The 20,265-nt window shown below is 47.0% G+C and overlaps 1 protein-coding gene across 2 annotated transcripts in view; it reads right to left on the reverse strand.

The window, feature by feature from the left end:
* Nucleotides 1–1,239: 1,239 nt before the first annotated feature.
* The window catches only part of Gnptab (N-acetylglucosamine-1-phosphate transferase subunits alpha and beta), a 59,806-nt gene continuing 40,780 nt past the window's right edge, over nucleotides 1,240–20,265 (reverse strand). For both annotated transcript variants that reach the window (XM_085683285.2, XM_085683286.2), the window contains 14 exons: nucleotides 17,533–17,694; nucleotides 15,921–16,100; nucleotides 15,592–15,762; nucleotides 14,394–14,517; nucleotides 13,203–13,406; nucleotides 11,533–12,620; nucleotides 9,622–9,821; nucleotides 9,226–9,445; nucleotides 8,243–8,356; nucleotides 6,732–6,817; nucleotides 6,265–6,363; nucleotides 4,654–4,821; nucleotides 3,464–3,554; nucleotides 1,240–2,868 (listed from right to left, as the gene is read on the reverse strand). In XM_085683285.2, coding sequence (XP_085539411.2) covers nucleotides 2,791–2,868; nucleotides 3,464–3,554; nucleotides 4,654–4,821; nucleotides 6,265–6,363; nucleotides 6,732–6,817; nucleotides 8,243–8,356; nucleotides 9,226–9,445; nucleotides 9,622–9,821; nucleotides 11,533–12,620; nucleotides 13,203–13,406; nucleotides 14,394–14,517; nucleotides 15,592–15,762; nucleotides 15,921–16,100; nucleotides 17,533–17,694 — 2,985 coding nt within the window. In that variant the 3' untranslated portion in view covers nucleotides 1,240–2,790. The remainder of the gene's footprint in view (nucleotides 2,869–3,463; nucleotides 3,555–4,653; nucleotides 4,822–6,264; nucleotides 6,364–6,731; nucleotides 6,818–8,242; nucleotides 8,357–9,225; nucleotides 9,446–9,621; nucleotides 9,822–11,532; nucleotides 12,621–13,202; nucleotides 13,407–14,393; nucleotides 14,518–15,591; nucleotides 15,763–15,920; nucleotides 16,101–17,532; nucleotides 17,695–20,265) is intronic.

Raw genomic sequence — 20,265 nt, forward strand, 5'->3', positions numbered from 1 at the left:
ACCCACAAAATAAATACGCAAGCCGGTTGCGGTGGCACACACCTTTAATCCAGGCACCCAGGAGGCAGGGAGATCTCTGTGACACTTAATCATCTGTGTAATGGTGCTAAGAAGGAGTGATTAACTCACAAGGGCAGAACCTAGGGTGGCCATGATTAGTGTTGCCTATAAAAGGCTCAATGAAAAGAATCTGTCCCCTTTGTTTTTCTGCTGTCTGCCCTATTAGCACAAGGCATCATTCACCCCTGGGGGGCACAGTATTCACGGAGTCAACCTGGAAGCAGAACAGTGCTCGGCAACAACCGAACCTGCCAGCATCTTGGCCTTGGACTTGTCAACCCTACAACTCCTAGAACATGCATTTCTGTTCTTCATACTCATTCATGCTTGAGCATTATTCCGTGTGGTGTTGGTTTATGTGATGCGGTCTCTGGTGCACGGGCTACCTGGAACGTACCCAGCTGGCCTTGAACTCGTGAAAATCTCCTGTCTCGCCCTCCTGAATGCAGGGATGACAAGCATATTATATTTTATTTTTGTACAACAAATGGGCTCAAATCACACTCTGACCTTTTATAGAATTCCATCTGAATGAATGGTTCTCAGGTTTAAATTTTCTGGTCACTCACTGTTCAAATTCTTTCCCAACAACCTGCTGGATCATTAGATAAATGATTGCACGAATGTTTGTATTTTATCATCCACTGTGCTACCAAACTTCTTATACTCATCTAACCGCAGAAGTCTATATTACGCCCAAATGTCCACTATCTATAACTGTTCCGAAATCAATTCTCAGCTTTTAAATAATACCCAGATAACACTTAATTTTTTGGGGGGATAAATTCCGTTTCGAGTCTGCTCCCCATCCCACAAGGCAGCATTCTCTAGTATGTCGTAATCCTAACCTTTCCGTGCACTACTTCACACTTTACTGTGTTCACTGCTGAGCCAGAGGGCTGAACACTCCCCACAGACGACCATTAAGACTGTTGAATCTGGGCAGTAGTATCACCAGTCTTCAAAGACTTAAAGCTATAAGCATAGGGCTGGAGAGATGGCTCAGCAGTTAAGAACACCAGCTGCTCTTCCAGGGGACTTGGGCTCAAACCGCAGCACCCACATGGCGGCTCACAACCATTTGTAAACCCAGTTCCAGGGGATATGACACCCTCCAGATGGTGCACAGGCGTGCATCCAGGCAAATATACATACACACCAAATAAACCCTCAAATCAATAAATGTGATCTTTTTTATGAGATTTCAATTTTTGAAATACACAAAATTTACAGCACAAACACAGTATTTACATTTCAAGTTCTCATTACAAAAGTGTGTGCAATTTGGGAAGAATACCACTGAAATCATGATTGAAGATAGCTGTCAGAATTCAAAGCGGATTCATGGAATCAGGTCTCCACAAAACCACTATACAATGATATAATGGAGCATGGCTAATGTCAGGGTTTGTGGTTTGTTCACTCATATGTAAAAATGAGGCTGATTCTCTGGTCTGCCAACAATGGCCTGTGGTTCAAGTCTGGCTGGAGCCTGTTTTTGTAGAGTTGCAAGCTAAAGCTGGTTTTATCGGGCTGTTTACAAAAACAAAAGAAGCCCCCCACACCAAACAAACAAAAAAATTAAGCCAAGAAGAATGTTTGACAAAGACAGATGTGTCTCAAGTTATCCGCTCTGTTTTCTTAACAAAAAAAGCTGGCGGACCACTGTTCCCACAGCAAGCGAAAAGTGAGCTGCTGACAGAGACGGGTTTTCAGCTGGACGCCACAGCCGCGTGCTGGTGCCGCCGTCGACACTACTCATTTCTAGAGTGAGGCACTTTTGTTTGAGTGTGTCCGTTTCCAAGACATGATGACATCTGGTGAATAGCATTGGTGCTTGACACTAGCCCTTTGCAATTAGGCCTGCAGACGAAATCCCAGCATCCTGGGAGCTAGGTTAAACAAAGTGCTGCCGACATCAACGCCCCCAGGTCTTCAGTAGTCATTAGTGATTCAAGACCACTTGAATGCTCATAAAAGTCAATAATTTAGATATGCTAAAAAGGAAAGGATAGCTCTACATTATTTAAATAAGATCTATACAAACATTTGGACATTCTGATTTCGTTATTTTCAGAAGCGAGGACAGCTTAGTCGTTACTTATTTTTAAAAATGAGAAATGAAGGAAAGAAAGAAGAAAGTAGAAAGTTAGGGCCAAAGAACTTCGGAATGCAAAGCCTGGGGTCCCTCAGCACTTGTCCCCAGGCTGGCCCCGCTTCTCAGGCTGCAGGGACTGTGAGAGGAAACCAGCAGCTTGTCAGCGAGGGTCCATCAACAAGCTGACAAATCCCTTAAATCAACAAGCTGACAAATCTCTTCGGCAAATCCCTTAAAAGTACAAGCTGTACGGCTGCCAACACAAGGTCTCAGTGCTGATTAATTCCAGGACAGTGGGCTCTCTTCATGCTGCAGTAGAACACAGTCTGCATGCTGTCCCTTCTTCCGAGCACGCCATCTGTGCGTCACATCATGGGGAGACCCTGTGTCTGTGTCACGTCTTGTAGATACCCCATGTCTGTGCGTCAAATCATGGGGACACCCCTGTGTCAGTGCATCACATCATGGGGACACCCCCGTGTCTATGCATCATATCACGGGATACCCCTGTGTTGGTGCATCACATCATGGGGACATGCTTGTGTCTGCATCACGTCATGCGGACACCCCGTGATGGTGAGGTGTGAGATGCGCAGGAGACGCTGAGGTAGGTGATTGCAAACAAAGAACTTCTACACCCTGATTCGATCTGGACTAGCTTCCTTGTGTATTCTCCTCCGGGGAAATAGCTTCCGTTTAAGGGCAATTATCTACATGATGGAGGGCAGAAAATCAGTGTTAGTTTTCCATATCGAAGAAAGACTGTTGGTGAAGCAGGTGTTCCTTCTGTGACCCACACGTTCCTGATCATTGCCACTGTTTGAAACAAGTTCCCTTCATGCCCCATCCCCAAACAAAAGCAATCAACAGTTTTGCTCAGTACTATAGTCAGTATGCTTAAGCATATTCCCACAGAGATGTGAGACCAAATGATATTGACTCATGGTTCATTTTTCAAAGACCTGCAGTGAGAGCCATTGCTAAGGGCATTTATTTTCAAGATCTTTGTCCAGTTTCATTTGATTTTTTTTTCAGGTGAAAGGAACTGCTGCTGTTTAATCATTGGAACATTAATTCTGAGTTTGAATAGATTATTTTTTATAAGACAGTTAAAAACTATATTAAAATCCTTTCAATGTTTTCTATGCTTATAAACAGTCATTTGAAAATAAGATGACGGTTATGAATGGGTTGCAGTGCAAAGAGTTCATTTCTAGGCGCTGGAGAGATGGCTCAGCGATTAAGAGCTGAAATGGTCCACCCAGAAACATTGCTTAAGATCTACGCAAAATGGAGACAACTTACTTGTTCAGCAAAAAACGAGAAGATAGTGAATATAATCAGTGTTGCTAGCACGCAGTGGGTCCAAAACTTCAGCTTGTCTCGATATGCCCTCCTGTTCGGAGACCAAGAGTTACTGAGTTTTACAAAAACATACTCAGCATATCGTAAGGCAAAAAGATAGTATGCATAGTCAACTCTAAAATGTTAATAAAATACACATTTCTACCACAAGTTCAGATCGGTTGTTTTATAATAAATGCTCTTCTTCAGTAGTAAATGTCTCCTCAGCTTCAAAAGAACAGTACTTGTAGACCTTAAAATAACATTTTTAAAATTCATTCATTCACATTCATTTATTTCAGAAAAAAACATTCCTGGACACAGAGGGATAAAGCAGGATTAAATCTCTTCTTGAGAGTGTGGAGAAGCTTGGAGAGCCACTGGCCTGCTATCAGTGGGCTCTCGTGTGTGTAGGAACACCTCCACAGCCACCTACTGCTGCCCTATACACAGCAGCTAAGACACAGAAGCAGCTTAGATGTCCCTCAACAGGTGAAGGGATAAAGAAAATATGGGCCACATACACAATGGGATTTATTGAGCCACAAAAAAATGAAATCGTGGCATTAACAGAAAAATGGATGCAACTGAAAATACTGGAGGTAGGAGAAGAAAAGCTAGACTCCTTTGCATACCTGCTAATCTGTACATATTCCTCTGTGTACCTAGGTTAATCTGTACATATTCTTGTGTGTACCTAGCTTATGAAGCTACAAAACTTCATGAGAGGGCAAGAAAAACTCCTACATGGGTAGGGGAATATATATATCACAAGGGAATAGGGGATATTAATGGGGTACTAATGGGGGAAAGACCCAACAAGAGGACAGGGAGATAGGAATGAAGAGTAAGGGAACAGAGCAAACATCAGAGTACACAGTGGTAAAATGCTGCAACAAAATACATTATTGTATACATGCTAACAAAAAAACACCCGATATAAAATAAAAAAAAACTAACTTAAAAAAATCTCTTGAAATGCCAGTAAACATCTTTTAAATGTTTAATAAAGCAAAAATTGTAATTATATTTTCCTAAATAAATTACACATCAGATAACACATTAAAGAAATGTCAGCAATCTGAAATCCAGATACGAATGTATATGTGGATGCATGGGCCCACACATGTGCATGCAAAACCAGACTTTACCATTCCTGCAGCTCATGCATATGAAGAAAACGGTTCCGATACTCTCTCGGCAGCTCGAACTGGGAAGGGATAGGAAACATGGATTCATAGAAGTCCCTGAGAACAGCCTTCACCGTCTGGGCATCTTTGTGATTGTGGTCAATGTTGTCGTTTAGACAAACAAACTTCCTGAAACAGAGAGCTAATGTCACTGGTTATCACATGCATGAGCCTGACCCAATCCAGCGAGAGATCTGCGCCGGCACCCAGCGTTGGTGCCTTTGCTGATGGAGCTCCTTGGAGGAGTTCCTCACCTGCAAAACAGGGGAATGAGGGTGGATAATTCTAAAAGATCCATGTAACTACGAGAATAAATAAATGACTTCCACTTAGTGCAGTGAGATGTCCGTGTTCAGGAAATCTACCTGACTGACTGCGATATTCTGTTAGCAGCTAAGGGAAAATTATAGTGACCACCTAAAACAGGTTCTCCAAGCTGTCCATTATGTCGTGCTCATGTGGATGGAGAAAGCTGGTGTCCTACGGTGCAGACCTCTGAGGTTTGAATTAATGTTATCTTCAACCAAGCTGAGAAGCTGGAGTTCAGAAGAATCAGGTTAGGATAAGGCAGCCCTTCTTGTTTGCTGTGGGAGTATCTTCCGCTGCTTCAGCCAACAGTCGCTGAAACACGAGCCCACGGTGCTGCGGGAGGGCCTTCCGCTCCGTCAGCCAATAGCTGCTGAAATACCAGCCCACTGGGGCGTGGTCTATTTCTCTTTTAAAAAGAGCCACAGATCTCGGCTCGGGCCTCTTGGTTCGGTGTATGTAAGTTTTACCCCCCCAAAATAAATAACCCCTTAAAACATAACTGGTGTGGGATTGATTCGCCGTTACTTGTTTAAGTTTTCTTTAAGGTAGAAATCACTACACCAAGGTCCCATTAAGGGTATAATAAATTGTGACGGTACTTTTGAAAACAAAAAAATTAAAAAAAAATTAACAAAACCTTCAGATCCAACTAACAATTATGAAAAAATAGAGAGGACATAGGGACATCTTAAGAACCTACACAAAGAACCAGAAAGGGAACGAACGAGTTTTTCATAAAAGGAAATTAGCTGAGCAGGGTGGCTGGTACCTGTATCTCAGAACTCAGGAGGCTGAGGCAGATCTCTGTGAGCTCCAGGCCAGTTTGGGCTACTGAGAACCTGTCTCAAAAATAAGGTAAAGCAAAACAGAAAATAGAAAGGCTAAGAAGCTCTGGGCTCAAACAGTCAGGGAGTTGCTCCAGCAGTTAGAGAGCCCACTCAGGAGACCCCTCCTGTGTGCTAGGGCACCAGGGACTCAGGCTAACCAGCACGACTCTCAGGGAGAACCTTTTAGAAATACTGAGTGTAGTCTGCTCTGGGCCCCCATCTCTTAGAAGTCTGGGTGAGGCCCCCCTGGGGAACCTCACACTTAACTCACGCTCTGTCATTTCCATAGAGGGTCTCTGTCTACTCCACACTGAGATAAGCCACTCCCTCTCTCTATCCCTACTTGCTCCTTTCTTAGTCATAGAATTAAAACAAACAAACAAAAAAAACAACCACATTTTTATAGTCAATCAGAAAAACAATGAAAAGTTAATACCTGGGGTTCTTCCTTATGTCATCCAGCTGGCCAACCACATGAGACACATTGGTGCGGATCATCTTGAAAGCAATTTCTTCTTCTCCCATGATTTCAAACCTAGTGGTCAGACATGTTGAGAGAGCTTAATAAATATGTGGAAATGAAAAACAAAATTTCATTAATAAAAGCTTTCTTAAAAACTTTATGAAGTCGGGTGGTGGTGGTGCACGCCTTTAACTACAGAGAGAAACCTTGTCTTGAAAAAACAACAAAACATAACAAAAAACAAAAACAGACAACAAAAACTTGAGTGGACTCAAGGGGCACAGAACCGACTGCATCTAGATCTCCCCCCCCCCCCCCCCCCCGAGGAAATGTCACATGACCTTGGAATGAATGCACAATTAATAAGACACTGTAAGGGACTACCATGCTGGACCTCCGGAACTCTCCAGGAGCTGAGCAAACACGCACCGGCCACTCACCTATACTTGTTCTTGTCTTTATACGCTTTATGGATTTTGTCGGTCACGGGTTTGCAGTTGGTGACAAGACTTTTAGTGACTGGCGGCTACGAGAGAACACAAGAGGATCAGACGGTCCACCAAGGGCATGGCGAGAAAGAGCAAGTGAGGCACAGGCCTTGGGCGCTGAACCCAGGGCCACCAAGAGTTCACGGGGCTCGGGAGCCCAGCACCCTGTCGCCTCAGGGTCCTTGCCACACCCTAGCTGAGCTCGGGATGCAGGATATGTACATAAAGATGCCTGAAAAGCCAGTGATGGGGCTGGCAGTCTAGAGGGCCTACTTTCCTCTTGAGAAAGGGTGTGTCCACGTCCTTGATAACTAATAGCAATTTGGTTACCTTGACAAATCTGTGAATGAAAAACAAATGACCCGTCCTTGGCCTACTTAAGTATTTAGTTATTATTTCTGCTCTCTCAGGCAGCATGACTCTATGGAGTCCTGGCTGACCTGGATTTACTCAGGAGACCCAGGCTGATTGTAAACTTGTCTCCTACTTCTGCCTCTCAGGTGGTAGACTCCAGGCCGTCTGCCACCAGGCCTGGCTGACAATAGAATTAAAAACAAACAAGCAAAAACCCAAAGCAAAAGACAACAGGCAACTAACCTACAAATGCCTTGACTGCAGAGCCGGTGTAACTAAATCTAGGGAAGCATTTAGGAAAGAGTTATTATTGTTCAAAAACTCTCCTGAGAATGTCCTTTAGCCTGCATGACTTAACTTCTATGGTCTTAGAAATGATTTTATTCTCTCCAGAGACAGAAAATGACTACACACATAGCCTTCCACTGAACAGCCAGCTGTGGTACAGGAGATGTTATGGATGGCTGTAAACCACCATGTCGGTGCTGGGAACCGAACCCAGGTCCTCCACGAGAACAAAAGGTGCTCTTAATCACTGAGCCACCTCTCCCCTCCAGAAAAATTTAACAAAATTTTATTCTAATTACAAAAGCAAGAGCTATACAAAATATGGAAAATGTAAGATAACAACACCAAAAACCTATCTGTGATTTAAAATATCTTTTGAGGTATGTATGCTCTGGTATCCGAGAAGGAGGTGGATTACATTAGGAAATTTTTGATTATTTAAGTCAGAGTGTATGCTTCCCATTTTCCGCCTCATCCAATTGATTTTAAGCATTTTCCCATATACAACTTATAAAACCCAGTTAGATGGTGTATTGTGTGTGAGCTTTCATCAATTCTGAGGCACACATATTTTCGCAGCTCTGAAACGGGGACATTTAACAGTCTTCCGATTACTTTGGACAAGTGATATCGTCACAGGTGTGTGGAGCTCACCTGCCATCCCCCACAGAGCCAGGAAAAGCCAGCAGCACCCTGGGGAGGGGTTCGAGCGCAGGATGTAAGTGACCGGGTATTGTTCATGCTGCTACACAGCCTCTGGTTCTGGTGTGCCTCATGGCGATGGTGGTGACACACTTGGTAAGGATGAACTCGAAACTTACCAGGTTGGGATCGTAGTACGCTTCCTGGGTTGGTGGAATATTGCTCAGTTGAGTGATATTGGCAGGAAGCATTTTCGAGCAATTTATTAACATGTGTTCCAAACCTGTCAGATCCTAACCAAAGCAAAACATAAACCTGTTATACACATGACAGATAAAAACTGTGGTTTAAAAATGAAAAGCAGGCGCACACAAGTAACGTTCTATAGACTGGGCAGGCTGAATTCATGTACTTAGAAATACATATACGCACACACATGTACATACATGTATCTAACAACAATGGGGATAAAAAGGCCATGAAATTGAAAAAACTCAAAAAGGGAGGTACATGAGAGGACCTGGAGGGTGTAAAGGGAAGGGGAAATGATATAATTATAATCTCAAAAAATAAAAGGAAAACTCATGATAAAAACATCTATGATGGTCTCTAAGTGGCTATTCTAAAGGGCTCAAAAGCAGTAGGATTCTTAAGTATAAACATTTCAAAAGGGCAAAATAAGACAGCATAACAACAAATACTCCATTCTCATCTGAACGAGAGCACAGGGCTGTGAGACACCCGTATTCACAAGGTGCTGCAGGCTCACGCAGAAGAAGGGAGTGCAACTCAACCATTTTAACACCTCTGTACATGAGTTTAGCATTTCTAAGGATCTCAGGAGGACCTGGCTGAGAGTCCCAGTCAGTCCCATACCATACCCTGAATGAACTTGGCACAAGGCTCACATGCAGGTATCTACCATTGCCTCTCCCCTCAGACGACAGACGATTACCCAATGCAAGGCCACAAAAAAATAATCCATAAAACACAAATTTCAAATATTTTAGTCCTGGAATTAATAAATGAATGAGGAGTTACTAGCCCGGGCACTAGATATTCAGAATTTTCTTTACTTGAAATGCAGTAGAAAAAGAGGCCTTGCCAGAATTGTATTTTTCACTCAACACATCACAAGCTTAGGGTCGAAACAACACGTTACCTGCAGGCTTAAAGGCAGATCGTGGATCCGGGTAGCCAGTGTTCTGATCTCCCTGTCCGACAAGACGCCAGACTGGTCTGTATCTACTTCATCAAAGACTTGGGAAAGATTCAGGGGCTGCACCGCACTCATGAGGTAATAGAAATACGAGAAGGCGAACTGCATGTCCTCCGAGTGGCGCACCTTGTGAAACGATGTCTTGTCAAATTCCTCGGGGAACCTGTCCAGACAGAACACGGAGAGTCTGGATACTTGGGGTACATACAGTATCGGAAGTCTGCCTTCATGTCATATTTATATGGCATCTTCGACTTAGCAGACAGGAAGGCCGTGGCTTACCATGGCAAACACACCAATGTTAAGCACACAGGCATGCATGAGCACACTAAGACTTACATATCTTGTAGCTCTTGCATGACGATCCTGTCGATCATGTGGGGCATGTGTGCGGGGACTTTCCTGGACGTGAATCCGAACTTGCTATTGAGAATTTTATTGACGTATCGGAGTGAGTCCGCAAACGTGTCTTTCAGCTGCCGCCCTGCACGTTTGCTGTTGGTCAAGTACGCCAGTTGTGTCTTCAACGACTCTTCCTCCTGTAAGGAGAATTCCACATAACTCAACACTGTGTTTAGCCCAGAGTAGACTCTACCGACAAGAGATAAAGGCATCATCGTGCAGAGTTATTATAGAATGTGGCACCTGGTCACTAACAGTCCTCAGGGTACATGAACTCCATGCTGTAAGGGTCCCTTCGAGGACCTTAAGGAAAACACTGGCTTCAGAATAATGGCGACGTATCAGACCTATTGGGTGTGCCTTAAAAACCAGCCACAGAACACGTGATTTCAAAGCCAATTCAGTACAGCCCTTAGAAAAACTGCTCACACACTAATTTTATAGTGCTTTAACTTTCACGCTGGTTTTGCTGGTGACAAATAGCATGTATGTGAGTTCTGAACGTGACTAAAAGAAACTGAGCTCCACTATATGACAGAGACAAAACCAGCTCAGCAGAACTGCACAGGCCAGGGAAACTGGCCAAGAATGAGAGCACACATTTTTGCCTCACAAACTGAAGCAAACGCGGCGGAATGGCTGTGATTAGCGCTGCATAGCGCACGGAGCAGCAAGCGCTCCTGTGTACCATGGCGGTGTGACGTGCTACCACATCTTAGGACAGAGAGTTTACAAGGACGAAACCCAACAATTCTACCGAGGGAAATAAAGACGTAAGCATAAATGAACTTGCTGAAGTGCTGGAGCTGTCAAATACTGGCAAGGTTCAGCTGCTAGAAGACCGAAGGCGCGGCCCAGGGCTGCTTGCTTTCTCCCAGGTACCGAGTCAGGGGCAGCCACGGGGAGCATGTGGCTGGTGTGCAGTCACTGTTGTAGGACAGAAACCACACCCGTGGCATGCTTATGCACCTAGAGAAGCCTGGAAGGGCAGTCACTTGTCAAATCTCAAGGAAGGAGGTTCAAGAAGACCTTCCCTTTGTATGGCAGATCTTTGTGCTGCTTGGAAACCACACGAGTCTCCAGAAAGAGAGAAACACGGGCTCCCACTCAATCAGTAAACGCCAAGCACGCAAGGCAAAAAGATGCCCCCCAAAGCGCTGAGAGGGACAGACACAGGCCCCACTTCACACTCTTCTTCACTGTCCAGCCTTGATCATACAATTTTTCTTTATCTGTCAACTCCAACCAGGCTCAGCTCACAGGGCGTGGTGGCTCCTGAGGCCACCTCCCTTGGGACTCCTCGCGTGTGACTCAACAGAGATACCCCATGGCCACAACCGTCAGCTTTATCTAGACCTGTCTTCCTCAGTGGCCTCTTAGTCTTCCCGAGCACTGACTGTGTCTGTGCTCCCCAGAGTTCATCACTGCGGCAGCACCGGCAGGAACAATGGCACTACGGCATAGCGGAGGCACGGGTGACGCAAGGGATGAGAGCCCCGCTTCTGAGGTTTGGCCTCTGCAGCTGATGGTACTGATGGTGGAAATGTCAATGACCTTATCTGAACCTCAAGTTTCTCACCAGTAAGGCTGGACTAGCACCGGAGCTACAGGCTAAGGAGTCAGGACGTCACCGCTGCTTCTCCACGCCCCCAGTCTCCACCCCAGCTAAAACCCCTACCTAGACTGCAAGAGGATGTGGCATTTTCAAGACTAGGGTTACTGGGAAGCACTTTCTTCAGCCGTGGTCGCAGGAAAATGCGTGGCAAATGATACTTACTATAACAATACCACTTACGAAGCTATTTATATTCGTGGGCATGACAGGGGATAAGGCTGGATCGAACTTACATCAAGAAGGTCTTGGAAATACTTTCTTTTCTCCCAAGGCAAAAAGCCTGGGTAAGTCTCCGTGTAGTGGCGTAGCTGCCTTCCCCGCACTACTTCTTCTACGGCTACGCGGCCATCAGCATCACCCTCTGCTCTGCCTCCTGCCTCTTCTTTCCCGGTGAAGTCTTCTCTGGGTACACTCATGCTTGGTGCATGTGGGGCCTGAGTTTCCAACCTAAATCTTGCGTTGCTCTCCAAGACCAGGGGTGGATTCAAACCACGGTCATGGCCATTCGCGTAGACCAGGGGTGGATTCAAACCACGGTCACGGTCATTCGCGTCCACTGTCCTCACTGGGGATGTCCGTCTCTCTGCTCTCTGACCGGCAGCAAAGCCACCTGGGCTTCTGTGAGAGGGATTTTCCTGTGGGGCCTCCAGATGGTCATTTGCTTCGTTGGTCCGTCTAGATGGAGGTTTTCCTTTAGCATCTAGTGAGCCTTTCAGGAAGGACCTCAGCAGGGCTGACTTGGAGAAGTTGTATCCTTTCTGGGTGATGTCTCCAAGTTCCAGCTGCAGGTCCAAGTTGCTCAGTCTCACCTGGGCCTCCTTCGGAAGGAGTGAAATGTTTACCAGGGGGATTTTCACCTCCTGCTGGAATCTCCCTGTGGTGTTAACATCGTGTCTCCTGACTTTGGGGAAGCGTTTCCCCTTGGGAACGTCTTCAAAAGGGATTTCGGCCTGGGGAAGAGGTGTCACTGGGCTAACCGAATTTTCATAGGCCTTCTGGGTTGTGGCGTTCAGTTTCGGCCCCTCCCTTGTGTCCACCTCCACTGTTATCTGGATTTTGAACTCTTCATCGTTGGACTTCTGGAGTGTGAGGTTAAAGTGGATCATGGTTGCGTTCATCCCACTGTGCAGTATGAGATGAATGGTTCTCCACTTGTTCGCGATGGATGCATGCCGGATTATCGGATTGTCGCTGTAGCTGCCTTCCACTCCTCTCCTGGCTATTTTGGCAAAGCTGAAATAAGGTAGGTGTTCACCTTTGGGGATGACATAGTGCGTCTGGTTTGGGAGAAGAGTTACTTTATACAGTTCATGAAAATGATCTAGAGGAAAAAACACACAAACATGGTTTCTTTTAAATTAGACACTTTTTGTTTTGTTTTTCGAGACAGGGTTTCTCTGTAGCTTTGGAGCCTGTCCTGGAACTAGCTCTTGTAGACCAGGCTGGCCTCGAACTCACAGAGATCCTCCTGCCTCTGCCTCCCGAGTGTTGGGATTAAAGGCATGTGTAACCACCACCCAGCTTAATCAGACATTCTTATGCGTTCCTTAATTCTCTGGGCTCAAGTTTTTATTTTCTAAGGGTGACTTGAAATTTATTTAAAAATGCTCACAAATTTTGTTTTTTTATTTTTCCTGCAGGATATTTTCTTGAACTCACAAATTCTAACACAAGGTCTGGGGATATGGCCGTCCTACCATCTGAGCTGACCATAGCAGTTTACACGGGACATTGACCCTGGTTCACTATAGAGATGGGGCATAATTTTTAATCAATAAATTTGAATGACTAATTTCCCACTTTTTGCCCATTTGAAAATTACTTTCAACAATGACAACCACTGAGTGCTCCTGTTTGTGGAGTTAGCTCCTTGTTCCTGACGTTTCCACGGCAATAAACATACCTTGTCCACAGTCACCAGCATCAAACCCACAGGACAAGACGTTGCAGGCTTGGTCACAGAACTTATCGGCGAGCCAGGAGTTTGCACACCCTTGGTTGCAGTAAGAGACACTGTTGATTCCTCCACCAAACTGCCAGGGCTGTCCGACGCCAAGATTCCCGGTACCCACACCTCCCGCAACATAGCGACTCCCTCCGCTGTTACCTGTAGAGGGAAGAGGAAGGAAGAGTCCTTACTGGGTTTACATCATTTCTTACTAATGTTGCAAGATTGATGCATCGGTTGCCGCTACAGAGGTTCATCTCATTCTTTAACATGGAGGCCGATGCATGGGTTGCAGCTACAGTTGTGTCTTAAGGGAAGGGAGTTCACCCGGCTGGGTACAGACGGTGGTGATTAAGACGGGTAGAGCTGAGCTGGAGAAGGGAAAGCGATTATCCCAAAGACCATGGCTCGGAATTCCCCAAACCAGGTGAGACACAGGCGATGACATCGCCAGTGTTACCGTTTTGCTAGGTCTACTTCATACGCCCGCGTTCTCTCCCTGCCGCTGCCTACAGTTTACAACAGGGCACCTGGCAGAGAAGACTAAACTCGGCTTTGATGCTTCACTTCCTCTAATACTCAACACGTTTCCAAGCCCGTTTCCACATCCAGAGCGCCAGGATGATGGCATCTGTTCAGGCTCGTTCTCAGAGCAACCCCCCCACCCAATCAAGAGGGTAATGAAGGTTCTAGAATCTTTATGAACGGAAAGATAATAATAAGCAAATATATTTTCAAAAGTGCCAACACCAAGTCCAAAGGTGAATGGGGGCAGGGGTGCTGCTAAGAAGATAGGAATGGTTTGTTCTGCTGCTGTGGTCATTTCACTGTCGTCTGCAGTTTCCCACCCAAAGTTCCTGCCATGGAGTCCTGCAGACCCAGTTGGGACGATCCTCGGGTCGACATAATCAGGAGTATTCTAGCTACTTCAAGTAATAACAGGAGATACTTTCAAGTGCAGGGCCTAGACCAGGGAAATGTATTCAATAACGGAAACCGCGAATCAACTAGGCCACACGGCAACACCGACCAGGCATCTCTGGATTCGGGAACGTTTCAGCGTGTGATGTAAGCAGTCAACGGCACACACACGTTCTCAGGAATGAGGATGAGGAGATGAACAAGTCACACTGAGCCCGTCCTTACCGGAGCAGTCGCCGCCATCCCAGTCACAGGCTGAATTATTACAGGCCTTGTCACAGTAGCCATCTTTGATCCAGGAGCCCGGGCAGCCCTCCGCACAGTTGGGCACAGGCCACGTCAAATAAACCTGCGACAAGATCAGAGACGATACAACAGTTTCTGATGCTTTTTACTCTTGGATTAAAATACCTTTAGAAAAAAAGGCTGAACTTCCAAAGTTTCCCAAAGACTGTCTGCTGATGACAGTGGGCACTGCCTTTGGCTGGACAGTGCCCACGACAGAGTTTAACCTGCTGAGCACAGTTCTTCCCCACCTGCTTCAGAGAACTCTGCAGCAGGTCACTCTTTAGCCAGGACACAGCAGGTCACTCTAGGCAGGACACTCACTAGGAACCCAGTGATTTCCCCGCAGAACCGCCTCAAGGCTGAGGGAGGGAGAAGGCAGTGCTAGCAGACATCTCCACCCTAAGGCTGTGTTTAGGCAAATTAATTTGAACAACATTCTGAGTTCCTGAAAGGCCTGGTTACTTTATAAATTAAATCCGCTAGCGATAAACATGCCCCTCCCTTTTTAAAGTCGCCCTTCCTTTGTGCAGCACTTACTCCCAATTGATTTTTTAAATCTAAACTGAAACTAGAGGCTGCCAATGGCTACAGTTTGGCTCTATGGCAGAGTACTCTTCTAGCGAGTCTGAGTTCCTGGGGGTGACCCCCAGCACAGAAAACAAACAAATCCAGTTCCATGGGACAGGCTCCCCAGCCCAGCTGTTTGAAGCCTTTCGTGTCCCACCCGTCCCCGCAACAGAGGGACCGCCTTACGTGGAACTTCACCCCCTCCCCACCCGAAGCACTTTAAGCTCATTTTGCTGTCATGCCAGCCGCACATTGTTGCAAAGTGGGATTGCTGCAGTAGAAAGTCTAAGGGTCAAGGAGGAAAAAGGGGGGGTTCTGTTTAGCTGAGGCCGCAGGAGAGCACCGCTCACAGCTCCACCGCAGTTTGCTTCCTGCTCAGCCTAGAATTTCCTGAGCCTGGGAGTCACAGACGCAAAGTTGTTCACATTTGCATAACGAAAAGTATACACAGACACCCACGGAAACGTAGTTCACATTTGCATATAGAAATGTGTACACAGACACCTGAGTTGGTTTCCTCAGTTGCCAGTGACTGTCCAGCTAGGTGCCCGCCCATCTTAGCGCTCACCTTTTGGCCTTTGGAGTGACTGTAGAAGTCGTCGGGCCAAACATCCTTCCCAAACATCACGTCGTCGTTCAGGTAAATGAACTTCTGGGACAGCCCTTCAATGCGGTGGATGTGACTTTCAATGGCAGGTGAACTGAAAGTGGGCAGGTGGCTCAGATTTCGGAAGATGTCCTGGAACAGAAAGCACGGAAGGTGAACAGGAGTGGGCTGGGCACTGAGAAAGAGGCTGCGCTCATTCGAGGAAGGTGGCAGCAAAGGCGAGATCACTGGACCACACGGAAGGCACAGACAGGAGACCACAGCCTGGTGGTGTTTGCAGAGTCACGCACCTGGTGAGTGACTATGGTCACCCGAGGGTTGTCGAGGTTCAGCCAGGATGGAATCTGCCCGTTGGTGACTATGAAGACGTTCCGAACCCACGGCGCGTGCCTCTCGATGGACCGCAGAGAGTACCGCAGCTCTTCGTTGTCTTCGAAGCGGCTGGCGGACACATCTTCATCCTGCTTGGACTGGGAGGCCGGGGACAAGCGCGGCGCGTGAGGTATCTACGCTAAACCCCATAAACCCCAGCTCCTCCTCCTCATCTTTACCCTCTGCCTGCTGCTCTGCTGTGGGGGGGGGGGCGCATCTTTATCTCAATTTGACACAAGTCGAAGTTATCTAAAAGGAGGGAACCTTAGCTAAAGCAATGCCACTGTGAGATTAGGTTGCAGGCAAGTCTGTTGGGCATTTTCTTATCAGTGATGCATGGGGAGGGCCCAGCCCACTGTGGGTGGTTCCATCCCTGGGCTGGTGGTCCTGAATTCTATAAAAAAGTAGGCTGAGCAAACCATGGGGAACAAGCCAGTGAGCAGCACCCCTCTGTGGTCTGTGCATCAGCTCCTGCCCCAGGTTTCTATCCTGTCAGAGTTCCTGCCCTGACTTCCTTTGATGAACATCGGTGAGACGGAAGAGTACGCCAAACAAGCCCTTTCCTCCCCGACTTGCTTTGGTCATGGTGTTCGTCACAGCAAAAGAAACCTAAACTAGAACAGGGGCTTTGGCTACCCTTTAAATTCAAGTGAGTGTGAGCAGGTGTGTGTGTTTTGTGTGTGTGTGTGTGTGTGTGTGTGTGTGAGAGAGAGAGAGAGAGAGAGAGAGAGACAGACAGAAAGACAGACAGACCTTCTCTTTATTATACTTTACATAAAGGACCTTAGATTCAATTGGTCTTCGGGCCTGGTGCTCACTACGTAGACCAGACTAGCCTCAAATTGACAGAAATTTGCCTGGTTCTGCTCTGGAGTGCTAGGATTAAAGGCATGTGCCATCAAGCCTGACCAAAGCTTTATTTGATTTTTATTGACATTTATGAGTGAGGGACTGAGTGTATGGGTTTGTGGGTGCCCTTCGAGGCCAGAGAAGGGGTGAGATCCCTTGAAGCCAGAATTATAGGAGGTTATAAGCTGTCCAGTGTGGGAGTGGAAGCCAAATTTTGATCCTCCGGAAGAACAGCAAGTGCCCTTACCAGTCACCTCTCCAGCCCTGTTAATGTCAGTAAGTATCAAACCAATGGAAAAGTCTGATGAGACCCTCAGGAAGTCCTCCTCTCCTACTAAACCAACATCTAGAGCTTAGCGCTCTGGTTCCTCAGCCCACTGCTCTCCCAGTCGAACTATTCTGACAATGGCACAAATTCTGAATTCGTGACCTGAGCTGCAGAGGTCCACACTCCTTCCCTGGCTTTAGGGGTCTATGCCCCTTCCCCAGCTGCAGGGGTCTATGACCCTTCCCCAGCTGCAGGGGTCTACAGTCCTTTCCAGGCTACAGGGGTCTACAGTCATTCCCTGGCTGCAGGGGTCTATGCCCCTTCCCTGGCTGCAGGGTCTATGCCCCTTCCCCAGCAACAGGGGCCTACAGTCCTTTCTGGGCTGTAGAGGTCTAGAGGTCTACAGCCCTCACCTGGCTGATGGCACTCAGGTCCCACAACAGGTACGCAGGGCTGATGGTCAGCTCCTTCCCGTTGATAGTCATGTTCTTCTTAGTTTGCTGGTTCAGCTCCTGGAACCCTTTGGGGTTGTTCAGTTTCAGAAGAGCGACGCTGGCCTCCGAGTACAGCTGCAGCTGGTGGACAAGAAGAGATACACGTGGGCACCCTGGACCTCAGGGAATAAACACAGATTTACCGTTCATTTTTTTTTTTTCTTTTGGAGACAGAGTTTCAGGGTCTGGAATGACCTTAAACTCATGGCAATCCTTCTGCCTCAGTTTTCCATGTGCTGAGATTACAGGTGCGGGCCATCATGGCCAGCTGTTTAACTTCCAATCTTGAAATGTAAAGACAGTATTGCAGGCCAAAAGTGCTCGCCAGATGACCGCGACAGAATCTCCGTTAACAGGAGTGGGAGAGCGGTGTCACCTGGGCACCTTGGGCATCTGACAGCTGTAGCCACTCAATCCCGCGGGAGACTCTAAGATCTCCTGACACGCCAGGCTCTTTTTACGAAATCCCCCCAACTCTCAGAGCTGGCTTAAATGACGTTTTTTATGATCTTCATTTAAAAAACTATATAGTGGACATGGTGGCACATACCTTTAATCCCAGCAATCTGGAGGCAGAGGCAGACGGATCTCTGTGAGCTCAAGGCCAGCCTGATCTACAGAGTGAGTTCCAGGGCAGCCAGAGCTATGTAGAGAGACCCACTTTCTTCTAGAATATATCTGAAATGATCACACTGGGGGAACCCTGCAGGGTAGCACTGCTGGACTAGGTGGCTTTGTGCTGTGATTGGCATCTCAGCAGCTTCCTGACTCTCTCCTGGAGTCTCTTGGGCCTGGTTGTCCAGGTGCTTCCACAGAAACATACCTTTTGAGGGCAAAGCTTTGGAAAAACCAAATTTTACACAGCAGCTTTTCCACCCTCTCCACGCCCACACCACTCCCGTGGACTAGAGTTAGACTCTGTATCAAGACTTCCTAGGAAAAGAGGCCTGTCAGCCAGTAACTATGGAGAAGGGTAGACATCACCCCTCCGGAAGCAGCAAGTCCTCCTGCCACACTGGCTTTTCTGACGCGGCTCTTTTCCTTCTTAGTCCCTAAGACAGAAACAAGCACAGCCACTCACAGCGTCACCCTGGGCTCTGTATTTGCTATCTGACTGTCCTAACTCCTCTTCTGAGCAATCTCTGCGTTTCTAGACCTGAAGAGAGGGGTGGAATTTCAGGCCTGTCTTTTCCTTTTCGCTGATGCATGCCATTAACTCCTGACCATCCCCATGGGTTCACTGTCTTCAGATTGTGTCCTTGACCTCGACTGTCCTGGACTCAGCTCTCACGGCTGCCAATCCCACCTCTGCGTGCAGCAGAATGGGAAGCAGTCACCTAGGCACGTCCCCACGCGTCCCTGCACGACTCTTTGCCCCTTTCCTTCCCATTCCCTGGTTCCTACAGGGCCCCCTAGGATGGGAAACCCCACTGCTCTAGAATAAACAGTAATTTAATATTACAATTTAATTCAATATAATTTTAAACTTACTGAGAAAAGGTCTGCATCATAATCTCTTCTATCAATACTGTTTTTACCTTGGAAATTATTTTGAAGCCTCATGGACCTTTTAAAAGTTTACAGATTTTTTTTTTAAGATGCTTTAGGATAAATTTAAAATCCAGTCAATGACCTAAGGCTAATACGCATCGCTGGCATGACCAGCATATCCAAATGCGATCCTTAATTTCTAACTCACAACGAGCAGCATTTGTCATTAGTGATGGATTTATGCTAGCATCTTTTTCCCGGTAGGTGAAAATGCTAGGTGCTATTACCAGGGAACACCAATTGCACAGACTCTGAATAAGGAGGATGCTACAAATACGCTGTGTTAAAAAAAAACCAACAAAGTCAAACTGTCTCAGCATGTTTACCCAAGACACTTTCTCTTCAGGTTGGTACTGAGGAATGAACCCAGAGCCTTATGTGGGCCAGGGAAGTACTCTGCAGCTATATACCAGCCCTTTTACTTTTTATTTTGAGACAGGATCTTACTGAGGTGCCCGGACAGGCTGTGAATTTGCAATGCTCCTATCCCAGCCTATGAGGCAAATTCCAAGTCTGCGTTGTATTTTATTGGTAATCACAGCACAGCCACCACGAGGTCCCCCAGTGACTGGGCATGTGATGTGCAGCAGACACTGCCTTGAGCAATTACTGCGCAGGGTTAAAGTGTAAATGCGGTCCTGCACTGCTCTGGGCCTGAGTGCCATCCATCCTGGCTTCCGTTGCTACGGCAGCATGGGGTGCAGGGATAGCGGCTGGGCAGACACCTGTACTCAAGCAGAGGCCTGGACTAGAGACACAAGAGGCAGGCAGGTGGCAGGCTGGCTGGGGTCACCCAGGACCTGCTGGGCCAGCTGCCGGCCGAGCCCAGCTCAGTGAAGTCAGGAGGGAAGGGACATTCTCTCCTCAGCTCCTGTCCCCCCTGGAAGCAGCCCGGGGATCACCAGCCAGGGTCAGAATGAGAAAACCATCCAGACTGGCTGGGGAACAAAGCAGGAAGCGGGCTGTTGCCAGGTCCTGTGTGTCACGAGGTCTATGCAGCTCCCACAGAGTCCCAGGTCACAGAGCAGCCCAGCTGACCACCCCTGAAAGGCCAGGGCTTTCCATTCCGAGGCAAACAAAACACATTCCTTTTTTTTTTTT

The sequence above is a fragment of the Myodes glareolus genome, chromosome 26 (genome assembly GCF_982192425.1).
Source record: "Myodes glareolus chromosome 26, mMyoGla1.1, whole genome shotgun sequence".
Lineage (NCBI taxonomy): Eukaryota > Metazoa > Chordata > Mammalia > Rodentia > Cricetidae > Myodes > Myodes glareolus.